The sequence below is a fragment of the Taudactylus pleione genome, unplaced genomic scaffold (assembly GCF_031769625.1).
Source record: "Taudactylus pleione unplaced genomic scaffold, aTauple2 ptg000513l, whole genome shotgun sequence".
Classification (NCBI taxonomy): domain Eukaryota; kingdom Metazoa; phylum Chordata; class Amphibia; order Anura; family Myobatrachidae; genus Taudactylus; species Taudactylus pleione.
In genome coordinates, this window is record NW_028284915.1 from 3,700,424 (window position 1) to 3,718,721 (window position 18,298).

The 18,298-nt window shown below is 44.3% G+C and overlaps 1 protein-coding gene across 1 annotated transcript in view; it reads right to left on the reverse strand.

Annotated features, from left to right (window-relative positions):
* CPE (carboxypeptidase E) overlaps nucleotides 1-18,298 on the reverse strand; it is a 91,486-nt gene that overhangs the window by 29,602 nt on the left and 43,586 nt on the right. The window contains exons 2-3 of the mRNA XM_088450295.1: nucleotides 8,856-9,052; nucleotides 6,131-6,298 (exon numbers count right to left, since the gene is read on the reverse strand). Coding sequence (XP_088306421.1) covers nucleotides 6,131-6,298; nucleotides 8,856-9,052 — 365 coding nt within the window. The remainder of the gene's footprint in view (nucleotides 1-6,130; nucleotides 6,299-8,855; nucleotides 9,053-18,298) is intronic.

Genomic DNA, 18,298 nt, shown 5'->3' on the forward strand with positions numbered 1-18,298 from the left:
TCACGATACATTTCCCGGAGATGACGTGTGTTGTGATCGGCAAGTGGGCGTCTTCAGACACTCACGAGCGCACTTTGCCGTAGCTCGCTACCACACAGTGGGCGTCCTTACGTGATGCAGTGCAAGCGCTTAATTTACATATCAAGCATATTTTAGGAGTCAAACTCTAAAGTTTTTTATTTAATTAAATAGATGGAACTAAAGTTGTAGGAGTTACATATTCAACCCCTTGAGGGCTAAGGACAGGTGAGACTACATGATATTAAATGGGATCGGTATGAAATACCGCCAGACCTATGTCCGGCAGTTCAAATCCCGACGCCGGAGGACCGGCAGCAGTGAAGATCCCGACAGGGGCATAAGGTAAGTACCACTAACCCTATCCCCCCCTAACCCTAACTCTCCCTTAGGGGTGCCTAACCCTAACCTCCTCCCCTTGTGCTTAACCCTAACCTCCTCCCCTAGTGCTTAACCCTAACCCCCCCTAAGTGCGTAACCCTTACTCCCACGTCTCCGCAGCCTAAACCTAAGTTTCCCGGGGGGGTAGCGGTCCACACCCGGCTTACCTTCGTTCGGTATGCTGGGCGTGGGGCTCCCGGCATAGGTATAATGACAGGCATCGGGATTTCGACGCCTGTCATTAGTCCCCTGCCGGGATTTGACAGTCGGGAAGCCGGCGGTTGCCATTTCGACCGCCGGCTTCCTGACTGCATCCCATATTAAACATGTACACTGCGTTGCAAAAGTATTCACTCCCCTTTTTACCTTTTTTGTTACATTACAACCTGTAATTTATTTTAATTTTTTTAATCTGAATTTTTTGTGATGGATCTGCACAAAATAATCTAATTTGATGAAGTGAAATGAGAAAATTATATATAAAAAGAATATTTATAAATAAAATTATGAAAATTGGCATGTGTATATGTAATCACCCCCTTTGCTATAAAGCCCCTCAAAAGTTCTGGTGCAACCAGTTACCTACAGAAGTCACATAATTAGTGAAATGAAGTCCACCTGTGTGAAATCTAAGTGTCACATGATCTGTCAGTACAAACACACCTTTTCTGAAAGGTCCCAGAGGCTGCAACACCACTAAGCAAGAGGTATCACACCATGAAGACCAAGGGACAAACAAGTCAAATAAGTCAGGGCAAAGTTGTTGAGAAGTACAATTCTGGGTTGGGTTATAAAAAAATATCCAAATCTTTGATGATCCCCCGGAGCACCATCAAATTCATCATCATCAAATGGAAAGAACATGGTACCACAACAAACCTGCCAAGAGAGGGCCGCCCACCAAAACTCACAGACTGAGCAAGGAGGGCATTAATCAAAGAGGCAGCACAGAGACCAAAATGTAACCTTGAAGGAGCTGCAGAGTTCCACAGCAGAGACTGGTGTATCTGTGCATGTGACCAGAATAAGTCGTACACTCCATAGAGCTGGGCTTTATGGAAGAGTGGCCAGAAAAAAGCCATTACTTAGTAATAAAAATAAGAAGACACGATTTGAGTTTGCCAAAAGGCATGTGGGCGACTCCCTAAATGTATGGAGGAAGGTGATCTGGTCAGATGAGACAAAAATTTTACTTTTCGGCCACCAAGGAAAACACTATGGGCCTCATTCAGAGGCGGAATTAGGATACAAGCGGTCGCTCAGAAACAGGGCGGCTGCTTGCATCCTGAACGGCCGCCTCCATGTCGGTCGTTAGGCTGTGGATTAACACCCACAGGTCTAATGACTGCTAAGGGAGATGGTCGCGATGGTCAAGACCATCACGACCATCGGGGCTTACGACGAGACCCTAGGGTAGGGTCTCGTCAACCTTAAGCCCCAGGGAGCTTCCTGCTCTGTTTGAGCAGGAAGCACCCCACTGACATCACTGATGATGTCAGTGGGGACACCCAGAAAACGGCAAGCGTTCCGAAAGGAACGCCTCCGTTTGGCCGGGCACGCCCCCTGCCCGCCCAGCAAACGGAGCGAGCTGTCAATCAACATCGACAGCTCGCTCCGTCTACTTCGAGCCCGCTAACGACGGGTGATCCGTCGTTAGCGGGGGCTCGCGCATGCGCACGACGGAGCAGTCTCCGTCGTGCGCATGCCCTGTGGACCAACATCGAGTCGGTTGCCAGCGCTCGCGACCGACTCTGAATAAGGTCCAATGTCTGGAGCAAACCCAACACATCCCATCACCCCAAGAACGCCATCCCCACAGTGAAACATAGTGGTGGCAGCATCATGCTGTGGGGATGTTTTTCAGCAGCAGGGACTGGGAAACTGATTTGAGTCGAGGGAAAGATGGATGGGGCTAAATACAGGAATATTCTTGAGCAAAACTTGTTTCAGTCTGCCTGTGATTTGAGACTGGGACAGAGGTTCACCTTCCAGCAGGACAATGACCCGAAGAATACTGCTAAAGCAACACTCCAGTGGTTTAAGGGGAAACATTTAAATGTGTTAGAATGGCCTAGTCAATGCCCAGATCTCAATCCAATTGAGAATCTGTGGTCAGACTTGAAGATTGCTGTTCACAAGCGGAAACCATCCAACATGAAGGAGCTGGAGCAGTTTTGCCTTGAGGAATGGGCAAAAATCCCAGGGGCAAGATGTGGCAAGCTCATAGAGACTTATCCAAAGTGACTTGCAGCTGTAATTGCCGCAAAAGGTGACTTTAGGGGGGTGAATAGTTATGCACGCTGAAGTTTTCTGTTATTTTGTTCTAAATGATGTTTAAATCACGATATAAAAAAAACACAACTTCACAGTTGTAGGCATGTTCTGTGAATGAAATGATGCACACCTTCAACCAATCTATTTTAATTCCAGGTTGTGAGGCAACAAAACGTGAGAAATGCAAAGGGGGGTGAATACTTTTGCAAGGCACTGTAACTGTGATTTGGGGTATCACTACTTTTATTAAGATTCTACTATTTTAGAAAATTCAGGTAAATAACATTTTAGAAGTCATTTCACATACAGAAAAGGACTTTCTTCAGGCCTATTTTTACTCTGTACTGGAACCTACAGGGTGCGATTCAATTGTTACATGGGAATTTAACTCCAGGGCTAAGGGTTCGCTATTCAATTAATTGCAGTGACAGACACTATTTTGCGCGGGAATGCATGCGTTAAGCAGCTTCTCCCGTGCTATGTTTTGGGCTCAAAGCAGTTACGGCACATCCGGCACTCGATGCTCGAAGCCCTACATAACATAGATTTATGTTTGTACCTCAGCAGGGTGCAAGCAGAAATCCGTGATAAGTGCAGCCTCGGGAATAGTCGCGGGAATTAATTGAATAGCTCCCGGGCACTTAGCCTATATGTACACTATATTAAACATAAATCTTAAAATTATATTATATGATTTGTTTAATATCAATAATTTTGCACAGCAAAAAGAAATGTATAATTCTGTCCTGTTCCACATATCCAGGTGTAGGATGCAGTTATAATGTCGGCGGACAGGTTGCCGGCAGTCGAAACACTGATGCCGGAATCCTAAACGTCCAGGCGGCGGGTAAGTATGAAGGTAAACCGAGGTTGGGGGTGGTTAGGATTAGGCACCCCAGGGGGGACTTAGGGTTAGGCACCCCCCCAGGAGTGTTAGTGTTAGCGTGCGGGGAGAGGGGTGTTAGTGTTAGGCACCCCCGTGGGAAGGTTAGGGTTAGGCACCCCCCTGGGAGACTTAGGTTTAGGGTACCGGAGGGGGGGTTAGGGTTAGGCACCACTGGGGGGGACTTAGGTTTAGGCAACCCCCGGGAAGGTCAGGTTTAGGCACCACAAAGGGTGGGTTAGGGTTGATGGGGAGGGTAGAGTTATATTACTGTTGACGTGCTTCCGGAGGTGGTATTTGAACCGGTGGCTAAAGAGCCGTCAGTATTTCAATACCATTCCCTAGGCATGATAGTGAGGGAGAATGCCCTTACTTTTAGGCTTTGCAATCTTTGGCTCTTGGCTCCTATGCAAACATATTGCTAAAATGAAAGTGCACTTGTGTAAACCGTGGAAAAGGGTGGGACAACAGTGGATTTTGCACTGGCCACTGGAATCTTTTCAGCTCATAAATTACCACTACTGTCAGCAGAAAACAAACTTCCCATACACATTTAAAATGTGAAAAATAGGAATAAGGAGAATATAAATCACTCAGTTTGCATAGCAATATATTCTTTGTAGAATAAGTATTAAAAATATGCATAGATATACAGAATACAATGCTATTTTATACATGTGTTAAAAAGGTAATAAAGTGTATAAAGGGCACCAATCTGTTTAATTTATTAATAGGGTAAAATAAGTGAATCATATCCATTATGTAAGATAGTCATTAGGCTTTTTTGCAACTGTCCTCTCATGTTTCTCTTCCTACCTTCCTGGATGGTCATTCAATGTCTTCACATCTACCACATCCTCCCCTCCACTTTCTCTAACCATTGGGCATCCACCAGGCGATGTGCTTGGCCACTTCTGTTCTCTCTCCACGCCTCTTCTCTTGGTGAACTCATACACTTCTGTGACCTTCAATACCACCACTACACTGACAATATCCAAATCTCCTCTCTTCTCCTGACTTATCTCCTTCTTTCTATCATTTCCAACTCTGTCTGCCAACTCTACCTGGATAATGCAACACTATCTCAGACTCAAAATGGATAAAACAGAGCTCAACATCTGTACCGACCATGGTAGATACGTCTCTTTTACAGATTACAACATCTCACACTCTACAATTACCAAGGCTACTGCTTTGGTGTCAACCTTGACACCACCCTCAGATTCAATATCCCTACACAGTTCTTAATTATATCCACAAAATACACTGTCAAAATATATCCCTTTTAGACACATACGGTTCCTCACCTGATCCTGTCATCTCCTCCTTTGCTACACTGCCAAGATACACCTCTTCCTGACACAGGAAGTTGAAAAAAAACTAATCCAATACCTGATCATCTTCTGCTTAGGTTACTGCAACCTCCTGCTCTCTGGTCCTCCACACAACCAGCGCTCTCCACTAGAATCCTTCCTAAATACTTTGGTGAGATTGATCTGTCTCTACTGCCATTTTACCTATATTACACCACTCTGTAAATACCCCCACTGGATTCCCATCTTTGCTAGGATCCAATTCAAGCTCCTCACCTTCAAAGTAATTATTAGCTCCTCTCCCCCGATTTTGTCTCGAAATATTCCCCTGTCACCCTCTCTGATCTTTCTTGGACCTACACCTCTTCCTCCTGGTAACCAGGTATTCCTGCACTGGAACTCCTTTTCATGACCAGCCTCTCCCCAACCTTTACTCCTTCAAACAGTTTCTCAAAACCAGCCACTTCACCAGTGCCTAACTCACCTCCACCTGAAACATCTCCTACCATTTGTCCTATCTGGCCCTGTCCCAATAACTCCTTGGGCGTTATTCAATTGTTTCGCCCCTTTACGCGCCCGACAGGAGCTATTCAATTGTTGCTCCTGTTGGGCACGACCAGCTGCCAGCGCACCATTTCAGCTCGCAGCCCCTGAAATGGGCGAAAAGTTACCTTTTTGGGCACCTACACAGCACATTTCGTGATCGCGCCCAGCACTTTGGTGGGGGGTAGCCATTTTACACTGCTAAACCTGACCACTTTGGGTGCGATTAGCGTGAAAAACAGCAACAATTGAATAGCGCCCCGCAATCTCCGGTCACTTTAGACGGGAGATCGGGCGTGCTATAACAATTGAATGCCGCCCCTTGTGTCTATGTCCCTCCCTCTAGATGGTAAGCTCTCACGAGCAGGGCCCTTTGAACCTTATTTCTCACATCTCTCCTTCCCTTGTCTACTCAATAGCACACAGTTTAGCCTTTGTGCTATCTCTAGCTGTAAGAACATTATATGTGTGCTCTGCAAATGAACTGTACTGAATGATTATACCTGCTCTGAAAATGTACACACATCCTGTCTGGACATGTAACTATTCTCACATAGTTTGTTTGTTCATGTAACTTATGTTTCCTTTTGTAATTGTTCCTTGCTGTGGAACTTTGATAATTATGATTATAAGATAGTCCCACTGGAAAAGGTACGTATTACATACTATTCATGATAACATAAATAACACAGTTTTTATGATAGAGTAACCTTGGTACCTTGGTGTTTTCGTCAACTGCCTTCTTCATGTTAAGCAGCAAATGATTGTTGGTTCCTCCTTCTTTCTCATTAATGTACACAATACGATCCAAATCAGGAAAGTTTCTGTTTAAGTCTATACCTTGTGCATTGCTACGACCGACGAACCAGTCCTTTATATCTCCAAGCTTGTATTCATATAAACAAAAAGACAGCAAGCATGAAACAATATGCAAGAATAAAGTGGTAGATTTGTTTTGACTTTATTAGCATGTTTAGGTTGTTTGGAGACAGTGCAACTCTCCAGTACTAACCTTTAACAAAGAGACTCAGACACCCATGGTGTGATATCTCAGTCCAATGGCAATAGCATTCTTGATTTAACATAATAAAGTAACAAGAGCAGGAAAACACAATGTCAATAATAATAAATTAATTTCCCTTTTTTTGCGTGTGTATTTTTCAGAGCCTGAAAAGTAACAGCTAGGAGCTGATTGGTTGGTACTTTATATCTCTCCACTTTATCTCTCTCCAAAGCTTAGTGCATGGGATCTTATGAGATTATCTAAAACACAATGTTCCATCCTAAAATGGATAATTACTACCCTACCATCTCTATGGGCTTTCAGTATCACCTACTGTGGCAAAGTGAAGTATCACTTCAGAATATAAAAAGGGGGGTTAGTGGTTGGAAATTGTCTGATTGGCTGCCTTTCCTGTCACTGACATCACTAAGCTTGCACTCTAGTCAGCCTTAGTCCTGCCTGGGGGCCACTTTAATTACAGGAAAGTAGTGATCTGAACTAGATAGATGTTAAGGGACATGGGAACACTGCATTATACAATTGAGTCTTACAGGGCTGAAAAGAATACCGCACAATTAAATCACCACCATTTGAAACCTATAAACAGATGTTATGTGACATTTCTATAATAATACCAGTAATGTGTTTTCTTGATCTTGGTTTTATTATGCATTTCCAAACAGTTCTGATGTCCAGTAGGGGGCGCACATAAACCTTAATTTAAGATGATTTTCCACAGAAAATCTTATTTTCAAATGACTGTATTACGTTTAAGGGCTAAAAAACACGTATTAATTATAAATTTGTAGCATAAATAACATTTGTTTTATTGTTTTTTATGTAAAAATATTTCATGCTACAATTTGTGTGAAGTAAGCCACCAAGTTACATGCAAGTCATACATTTGTCTCAATGATTAGCTTACAGTAAAGATCCGCTTTCTGATATCTCCTTCCCATACGTTAATGAGTACATCCAGTAACTGTATGGTTTGGGTCTCATCGTCTCTGGGAATCCCATACTTCTCTTGATTCTGAGTCAGACGCAGTGTCGATACCACACACAGTTGGCCAATGTTTTAAGTGTGTGCATCCGCCTGAGTCACACCGCTCATGTGTCCCAATTGTCTGCACTAAAAGACGCCGTGCAGGATTGGACACAGTGCCTGTGATTTTTAGTGGGCATTCCTGGGAGGTAGCAGCGGGTGGCTAACCTGTCGCAGGTGTGTCGCTAAAAGCAGCTGCATCCAAACATGAAGAGCTGCTCATACAGCAGGCCATATTCAGATTGAGAAACTGCACCTGTCATAGGACCAATGAGAAATGCACTTTCTCAAGATGCTGCAAGTGGTGCGTCCGCTTGTGTGTGGCTCTGCAATTCCGCCCATCTCTGAATCAGGCCTAGAATGCGGGGACATCCAACAGGTTAGCTGTAAAATGTGTTGGTTACTATGCAGGCTCTCCTTCATAGTAACCACAGTGCATCATCTCCATAAAAGGTGGACAGTCGGCCATTAGGAGCTGACAAGCATGAGGAAGGTGGATATTTTATTTACATAATGGACCTCCTATGCACTACTTTTTACTGGGATGCAGTCAGGATACCGGCAGGCGGGATATATCCCGACACTGAGAGCCCGACTGGGGACTAAAGATAGGCGTCGAAATCCTGACGCCTATCATTAGCCCCACTACAAAATAACGACACCCGGCATACCAAACGAAGGTAAGCCGGGTATCTTAGCGTCTAGCCGTGGGGGGGAGGGATAGGTTTAGGGACCGCCGGGGGGGATTTAGGGTTAGGCACCCCCCCGGGAGGGTTAGGGTAGGGAAAGGGGGTGTTAGGTTTAGGCACCACTAGGGGGTTAGGGTTAGGCACCCCACTGGGAGGATTAGGTTTAGGGTACGGGGAGGGGGGGTTAGGTTTAGGCATTAATGGGGGGGAGGTTAGGGATAGGCACTAGGGAGGGAGGTTAGGGTTAGGCACTAGGGGGTTGAGGTTAGGGTTAGGCACCACTAAGGGAGGGTTAGGGGTGGGAGAGGGGGGGGGTTAGGTTACTCACCAGCCCCAGTCGGCAGGGGCAGAAGTATGGGAGACAATGGAGGCGCCTGCCGCCGGGCGCCAGCACTGAAGGGGCACCTCTTTCCTCACCCACAATATATTCAACCCACTTAGGGCTGTAAATATGGGGGATAGGGGGGGCACGAAATGATAACTTGCCTCCGGCAATCTGGGATGAACTTACGCCACTGCCAGTCGGGGATTAGGTCCGGTGGGGTTGCGCTGTCGGTATTTGATCCAGCCGTCGGCATTAAATACCGATTCTCTTTTTATTAATTACTTTAGGATACAGAGAAACTTTAAAAGAATCATAGCTATGACAGGTTACTTGTGTACATTTTCTTATTTTTATTTATCTATGTATTATATTTGAACTTACTTGCTGAGCAGCTTTTTCAAACCCATCAGGGTTCATAGAAGGCATGATGTGTATACGGGTATTGTGGACCAGATTGATGATAGTGTCATTGCCTTTCTGATATTCATTGCACAGATACTGAGCCAAATAAATAAGAAGCTCTCTGCCCACAGCTTCATTCCCGTGCATATTTCCAACATACTTAAACTCAGGCTCACCTGCAAGAGATCAGGCAACTGTAAGTATTTGGCTCTCCATACTTTGTTTAAACACATTTTCTTTCTATTAAAGAACACAAAACCATTATGATATATTTCACAATAAATATACTGTATTTATGTACTCTAAACTTTGAAATCAGTAAACCAATATGTACATATGTATGTAGTACCCACATAATTAGGTGCTGTTCTACAACAAGTCCTACTTGAAATAATTAGAATATACTGTGTGTGTGTCTGTGTATATATATATATATATATATATATATATACATACACACATAACAGTCAGACGGCACTCGATGTAAATATCACAGACACCGCTGTGTCCGTGATAATTACATCGAGTGCCGCCTGACTGTTATATATACATTGGATCGTAACAAGGGATTCTCAGGAGGGCACCGGAATTATATTTATTGAATATTGGGAGTGCTGCCTTGTGAGTATATGAGAATATATATATATATATATATATATATATATATATATATATATATATATATATATATATTAGGGGTGTGCACCGGCCACTTTTCGTGTTTTGGTTTTGGATCTGGATCTTTCTTCGTGTTTTGGATCTGGATTGGTTTTGCCAAAACCACCCTTCCGTGTTTTGGGTTCTGGGTTTTGTGTTTTGGATCTGTATTTTTTTGAAAAAAAGCATAAAAACAGCTTAAATCACATAATTTGTGGGTTTTTCTGCTCCTGTGCAATTATTAACCTCAATAACTTTCATTTCCACTCATTTCCAGTCTATTCTGAACACCTCACACCTCACAATATTGTTTTTATGGCCAAAAGATTGCACAAAGGTAGCTGGATGACTATGTTAAGCGACACGAGTGGGCGGCACAAACACGTGGCCCATCTAGGAGTGACACTGCAGTGGCAGACAGGATGGCAGTTTGAAAAACTAGGCCCCAAACAGTACATACTGCAAAGAAAAAAAAAGAGGTGCAAGATGGAATTGTCCTTGGGCCCTCCCACCCACCCTTATGTTGTATAAATAGGACAATTTAACAAACCAATCATTTCAGCGCCAGGGTCTGCCACATGACTGTGGCTGAAATGATTGGTTCGTTTGGGCCCCCACAAAACAAGCTGGCAATTAATGTGTCCCTGCACAAACTGGCTCTACGGAGGCAAGATGTCGTCCTCATCCTCCTCATCCACCGATTCCTTGGATAAAACAGGAAAAAGGGATTTAGGTGTCCCTGGACTGCTTACGGTCTTAGCCAAAGTTTCTGAACTTGACAGTAACTTTTTATGAACGCGCTGCAGGTGCCGTATAAGGGAGGATGTTCCTAGGTGGTTAACGTCCCTACCCCTACTTATTTCACCTTTACATATGGTACATATGGCAAGACAGTTGTTGTCCGGATTTGGATAGAAATATTGCCAGACCAAAGAGGTGGAATGTTTGGTCTTCTGCCCAGGCATGACCGTGATGGGCTTTTTCATCCCACGGACAACAACTGTCTCCCCCGGAGCCTGATTTAAACAAACCACATCACCATCAGAATCCTCCTCGCCAACTTCCTCCTCAGTGCCAGCTACACCAGTATCCTCATCCTGTTGTACTTCAACAGTGACATCTTCAATTTGCATATCAGCAAGTGGACTGTGGGTGCTCCTTTCAGTACTTGCAGGGGGTGTGCAAATGGTGGAAAGAGCCACCTCTTCCCGTCCAGTGCTGGGAAGGTCAGGCATCGCAACCGCCACCACACTTGGACTCTCCTTGGGGATTTGTGATATCTTCTTAGAACGCACAGTTCTTCGCTGTGCTTTTGCCAGTTTAACTCGTTTGATTTTTTTAGCGGGAGGAGGGCTTCCATCGTCATGTGAAGCTGAACCACTAGTCATGAACATAGGGAAAGACCTTAACCGTTCCTTGCCACTCCGGGTCGTAAATGGCATATTGGCAAGTTTACGTTTCTCTTCAGATGATTTAAATGTTTTTTTCAAGGTCATTTTCCTGAACTTTGTCATTTGGTATTGTATGTGCCCTCTACTATTCACAAGCTGAACCACTAGTCATGAACATAGGGAAAGACCTTAGCCGTTCCTTGCCACTCCGTGTCGTAAATGGCATATTGGCAAGTTTACGTTTCTCTTCAGATGATTTAAATGTTTTTTTCAAGGTCATTTTCCTGAACTTTGTCATTTGGTATTGTATGTGCCCTCTACTATGACATTGGGCATCGGCCTTGGCAGATGACGTTGATGGCATGTTATCGTCTATGTCATGACTAGTGGCAGCAGCTTCAGCACTAGGAGGAAGTGGTTCTTGATCTTTCCCTATTTTATTTTTATCTGAGAAAGTTTGGTCCTCCATTTATGTTATATTGATATATACGTGCGGCTACGGCGCACACAAACACAGAAAATATTTTTTTTATTTTTGATGGAGAGTAGTGCACTTTGTGGGTTACACCACCCTTTAAGAAATGAGCCAGCAGGCTCTTTACTTATGGGACACAGGCGCACGCTTGGCGCTGCTCCTTTGTTGATGCACGTGCAGCCACAGTGCACACAATTCACAAACACAGAAAATATTTTTTTATTTTGTTTGGAGTGTACTTTGGGGGTTACAGCACCCTTTAACGGTCAAGCCAGCCGGCCCTTTACTTATGACACAGGCGCACGCTTGGCACTATTTTGTTGATGCACGTGCGGCTACTGCGCACACAATTCACAAACACAGAAAATATTTTTTATTTTGTTTGGAGTGCCCTTTGGGGTTTACAGCACCTTTAGTGGTCAATCCAGCCGGCCCTTTACTTATGACACAGGCGCACGCTAAGCACTACTTTGTTGATGCATGTGCGGCTACTGCGCACACAATTCACAAACACAAAAAAATATATTTTTTTATTTTGTTTGGAGTGCCCTTTGGGGGTTACAGCACCCTTTAACGGACTAGCCAGCCAGCCTTTTACTTATGGGACACAGGCGCACGCTTGGCACTACTTTGTTGATACATGTGCAGCTACTGCGCACACAATTCACAAACACAAAAAAATATATTTTTTTATTTTGTTTGGAGTGCCCTTTGGGGGTTACAGCACCCTTTAGTGGTCAATCCAGCCGGCCCTTTATTTATGGGACACAGGCGCACGCTTGGCACTACTTTGTTGATTCACGTGCAGCTACTGCGCACACAATTCACAAACACAAAAAAATATATTTTTTTATTTTGTTTGGAGTGCCCTTTGGGGGTTACAGCACCCTTTAACGGACAAGCCAGCCGGCCTTTTACTTATGGGACACAGGCGCATGCTTGGCGCTGCTCCTTTGTTGATTAACGTGCAGCCACAGTGCACACAATTCACAAACACAGAAAAAATATTATTTTTTTTAGCACTTGGGGGGAGCACCCCTGACGGAGAGAGCACCCCCTGGACAACACTACAGCACCCCTTTAGGACTGGGACACTGCACAGGACTTTGGAGTGGACACCCGCTCACCCCTAATATATATATATATATATATATATATAATACAGTGCTCGAAGTGTGCCGGTATGCAACGGTATGGCATACCGGCACTTCAAGCAGTATATTTTTTTCTCTTGTTGCTATGGCAAAGGGCTGAGCGGGACAGCTACATGTCTCCGCCCGCTATTCATCAAACCATAAATGGCCCGGTAACCAGTAATCCGATGGGACCCCTCTGGTATTCAGCAAACTCAGAAAACTTAACAATCTGCAGGCGGCGTTTGTTCTCAGATCCTCGCTCCTTCCTATGGGAAGGAGTTCCGGGGTTTCGAAGAGTGATCCGAGCATATCCCTCCGCCGCCTCCTCCCCGGCGGCTATGCGCATGCATGACCCTAGGTCACGTAATCCGTAGCTGGGATGACGGGGAGCAGGTAAGTAACGCAGCTACAGAAGTAACCACGGGGACAACTGCCTTTCGGAGCAGTTGTCCCCTCACTGGAGCAATGATGAATTGCTTCGGTGTCACTTTTCCCCCGCTGCGAGTTGGATACTTAAGTATTCCTCGCAGCGAGTTCAATACTTCATCATTGGAGGCCATACGGCCTTCGATGATGAATAGGCCTCTTGGTCACTGTAAACCCCATACTTGCCTTCTTTTAGCTTGTAGCCCAGGCTTGCCTGCCCTCCTGATTTGTCCGGGAGCCTCCTGAATATCGGGTGCTGCTCCCGGCCCCCGGGAAAGGCAGGCAAGCCGTCCCTCCCAATCCCCCCCAGAGTGAAAATAGAAAGATAGAAACCCCCAACGCAGGGGGGGGGGAGGGTTTGGCGGTGACGCGATTCGTGCCTAACCCGCTAACCCCACCACCCCTCCCCGCACCCTAAACCTAACCCTCCCAGGGGGGTGCCTGACCCTAATAATGGAAACATTTAAAACTTGAATTGTACTTGGGTGATTACAGACACTGCAGAAACTGTAAGGAAATTATGGCAATATTACAGATATAGATTTTTTCACTCGTATATTTACTGAAGTGTGGATTTTTAGAAGTGGAGTTGTTGCCCATAGCAACCAACCAGATTCTGCTTATCACTTACCTAGCACCTTCTGGGAGACAAAAGCGAATATCTGATTGGTTGCTCTGGGCAACAACTCCACTTCTAAAAACCTCCACTTTATTAAATATACCCCTAGGTCTCCACACAATCTCAAAAACTAAAAAGTAGATCTTTAATGCTTTACAGTAGGTGCATGTTTCCAGATGCTGGATAATGATGTCACTTTGCTTTTATAGCTGTAATGGGGCAATTTCAGCATCATCCTAGTGTCTTTACAGTGGCTATATAGTAAAATGTTAATACTTCCAAGCTGTAAAGAAGCCTCATTAAAGCTTTATCAAATGAATAGTTATCCTGTATAGAGCGCATTCAGTAGACGAGCCTGCTACTGAGATCCTCATTTGCAGGGAGGGGTTTTTTTCACATTGGCTTTTAATAAAGGTTTAGTAACACATTTAAAAATAATGAATTCCCTATCTAGAGTCCCATTTTTCTGCATAAATGTATTTATTTGATTTTGCACTGGTGTGTCTTTCTTAGGAACAGGCAGTAACTGTGTTGTGTTTATAACATACCAGGATCTCTGCAGTTAGTAACCACTGGCAGGGGATGTAGCCAGGAAGCCGCCGGCTTCCCGACTGTCATATCCCGGCAAGGTACTAAAGACAGGCGTCAAAAACTCGATGCCGGAAGACCGACGCCCGGCATACCGAATGAAGGTAAGCCGGGCGCCAGGTGCGGAAGGTTAGGTTTTAGGGCTCCCGGGGCAAAATAGGGTTAGGCACCCCCCGGGAGGGTTAGGTTTAGGCTAGGGGAAGGGAAGGTTAGGGTTAGGCACCCCCAGGGGGAGGTTAGGGTTAGGCACTTAGAGGGGGGTTAGGGTTAGGCATCCCTAAGGGAGGGTTAGGGTAGGGAATTAGGTTAGCGATACTTACCTTATTTAGCGTTCGGAATCTTCGCCTCTGCCGGCCATGCGGCCGGCGGTAATACATACTACTCCCCCTGGCAGTTCTATTCTGTATACCAGTGAGTCCTGGACGCTTGCAGTCACATGCTCTTTATTCAGCCTTATTCTGTGTGCTGATGGCACTAGCTACCTTCAGCACGACATTCCCCAGCAGTTACAGTAATTCTCGCTAATGATCCCGTGCTCATCATGTCTGCTGCTATGCTTCTATTCTGACCCCTGCGTGTGACTCTGATTCTAATAAATGTTGTCTGGAACAATACCTCCTTCTGACCCCAACTTTTCTACTAAATGCCACAATGACCAACCTTGTTACCACATCTCTGCTGTCTAAACCCACCTGTTCCGATCTCTGCTTGGGACCCAAACTGATTTTCCCATTGCTTACATCATCTATTGCCAACTATTACTTAGTTGCATTCACCATAATCCATTTGCATTGATTTTCCCTTATGATTATCCTGCCAAGTCCTCTTTATTTAGTTTATAATGAAAATATATTCCTTAGTCTTCCTTACAAACCACTGGCTTGGTATCTACTTCTATCACTTGTATTAAACATATCAGATTTTGTTTAGTGTTATTGGAATAAAGTGAAGGATTATTTTACAGTTCCTGCCCATCCTAAGGAAACAGAGACATTGTATTATATTACCGTTTTTTTCTGATCTCTTTGTCTAGAACAGTATTTTATTACTAGGTGACATTTTATGTTCCATTTGTGATATCTGTTTGATTTAAAGGCTTCTGTTGGTTTTCTCCATACCAAATTGCAAATTAATTCCATGGCGTAATTCTATATGTCATGTGCATGAAGATATTTATCTATGTTTGTTTTAGCATTTAATATAAATAATTCAATGTTATGCAATGATGTACCAGGCCATAGTACTAAACCCCTTAGCAATGCGTAGTTATAGCCTCAGTGCTGTGTTGATGTCTTTTCAGTATATTTGTACATTGCTTACTCCTCAGTTCCAGTTACCCTATTGAGACTTCCAGTCTGTTGCTCAGAGAATAGGAGTGGAATAGAAATTGGAGTGTGAGTAGGACACCATATTACCAGTGCTGATAGGAACTGAAATCATCTAGTGATGTCTGAGCCATCTGTCAAAATGTTGCCCATTAAATCACATGTTGAGGTTTACTGCCCACATATGGGAGGGGTGCTCATTCTCTTATCTGCTGGCAGCAGTGTTTGAATGCATATAACAGTGCCTCCAGTGGTAATCCAAAAGGTGCTAGAGGCAGCCCTTATGATAACTTGTGTGTGTCAGGCAGGAATATCAGAGCAGTGTAACTATCTAAATATACTATGGATGTGTGTTGTTTTACCATGATATCTTCATTAAACATATTAGTTCAGTAAATGGAACAGCTGATGCATACAATCCTTATTTAACTTAAGGTGCCCATACATGGTGCGATGCACCGTATAGGGCGACTGCCGATCAGTCGGCAGATGGATCGTGCTTTCCCAGTGCGGTCCCCGCTGACCGCATGATATGCCGGCTCCCCCCTCCTCCATCTGAAAGGGATTGTACATCGCATCCCAAATCTGATAAACCTGCGGGAAGATCTGGGGATGCGATGTACGATCCCGCGGGAGCGTGCAGCACGATATCAGGTACGATATCGTACCCATACACGGCATGATATAGCACCTATATTGTGCCGATTCGTCAGATCAGCACGTATATCGTGCCATGTATGGTCAGCTTTTCTTTTCATTTTGAAGCTGTTTCTTGCATGACTCTAATACAGGTTAAGGGGTATAGGGGTCTATTTACTAAGCAGTGTTAGGAGACAGAGTGAAAAGTGATAAGGTGCCAGCCAATCAGCTCTCAACTGTCATCTCACAGGCTGTGTTTGAAAAATGACAGTTGGGAGCTGATTGACTGGCACCTTATCACTTTCTTATCACTTTTCACTCTGTCTCCTAACACTGCTTAGTAAATAGACCCATATTTACTAAAGTGCGGGTTTTTAGAAGTGGATTTGTTGCTCATAGCAACCAATCAGATTCTACTTAACATTTATATAGCACCTTATAGAAGATAATAGCTAGAATCTGATTGGTTGCTATGGGCAACATCTCCATTTCTATAAACTCGCACTTTGGTAAATATACTCCTAAGTGTGGGGAAGTTGATGGCCAAGGCTGTGATTGGGAGCTGGGGAGGGGAAGGGGGTTGGGGCAGTGTATACAGTACAACCAGAAAATTGAGGAATAATCTGTACACAGAAACTGACATTAATAATGATTTTATTACAGTCTGACTCTGATTAAGAGTACATCAAATCTCCAAATGTTTGTGTATTAGGAGACTACAACGTGTAGACCAGTAAGCTTTCAATAAAATAATTAAAAATGAAGAGATGTTCACTTATATGGATTGTATGTTGCGGGCAGGGTCCTCTTACTGTATTCCCAATTGTAAAGCACATGCTAGCACATTGTAAATACACGCTAATAATAATAGCTCTTCTTAGCTGAAAACATAGGGCCTGATTCAGACCCACTCGCAAGCGGGCGAACGTACGTTAGGCGTACGTACAAAAATATTTAAATTCAAGGGCTCGCTCGTATTTTCCAACGCATCTAAAAATCCTCCCCAAACTCAGACGACCCCTCCTCTAACTAACGAGCGTGCGAAATAGCGAGCGTACATCCCCGAAATGGCTTGAAGGGAACGCACGCACAAGTATAAACCGGAAGTGGCCTTGTCAGATGTCGATTACCTGCTCCTTTATTCTGCCTACCTCCATCAATCGTATCATGCCAATCAATGTATCAATTAGCTTAATTGTTTTTTTTTTTCAACACAATGCAAGAAACTTTACTCTTGTCCGTGTTTGTGTTTTCCCGCAGAATACGTACGGCTTAAACATTCGCTTTTATTGCTCAAAAAACATGTTACCCACAATTAAACAATTGTTCTATTGCTTTGGATCCCCGCATATTTCCCGGGGTTCATTTCTTTATTTAAATTTGCTTACGCATGTCACTGCATCAAGCCTATCATAACTCTCCAGAGATTTCTGGCCCTGTCGAACACATGACTCATACACTAACCAATAGAATTGCTCCTGTTAATTTCCCAAATACATTAGCCAATCAGAAATTTTTTGGCCACTTTATCAAAAATTATTTTTAAGAAAAACACCATTGCCATCATGAGAGCCTCCGCATTCACCAGGCGCGAGCTGCTGGTGCTAACGGAGGTGATGGATAGGCGTATCACCAGCCAGCCTCCACCCATCACCAACCGGCAGAAGCGTTCTGCATATGCGGAGGCACGGGCCCGCCTGCGCTCCTTCGGCTCACGCCGCAACATCGGCCAGCTGGAGCGCAGGTGGTCGGACCTGCAACGGCGAACGCCCCGCTTGCTGGCATGCTTTCGCATGCAGATCTCAGAAAGTAAGTTTTATGTATTGTGGTTTTCATGTTTGTCTTTGTGGCCCAAACTGCGTGTGCATGTTTTCATGTCTGTCCTATTTATTCATTCTACTCATATCTGCATAGCCATGTTTTCCTTCTATTTCATAATTATTCATTCTACTCATATTTGCATGGCCATGTTTTCCCTCTATTTCATATTTATTCATTCTCCTCATATTTGCATGTTTTTTGTTGGTGGGGGGTGATTTTAATTTGTTTTTTGGCCAGGATTTGTGCTGAAACTAACCACAATTTGTTTTACATCTTTTAGGGGGACAGCCAAGACTACGCCGTCACCGTCCGGCCAGACGGCGGTCACGCCCACTCTCCCCAACC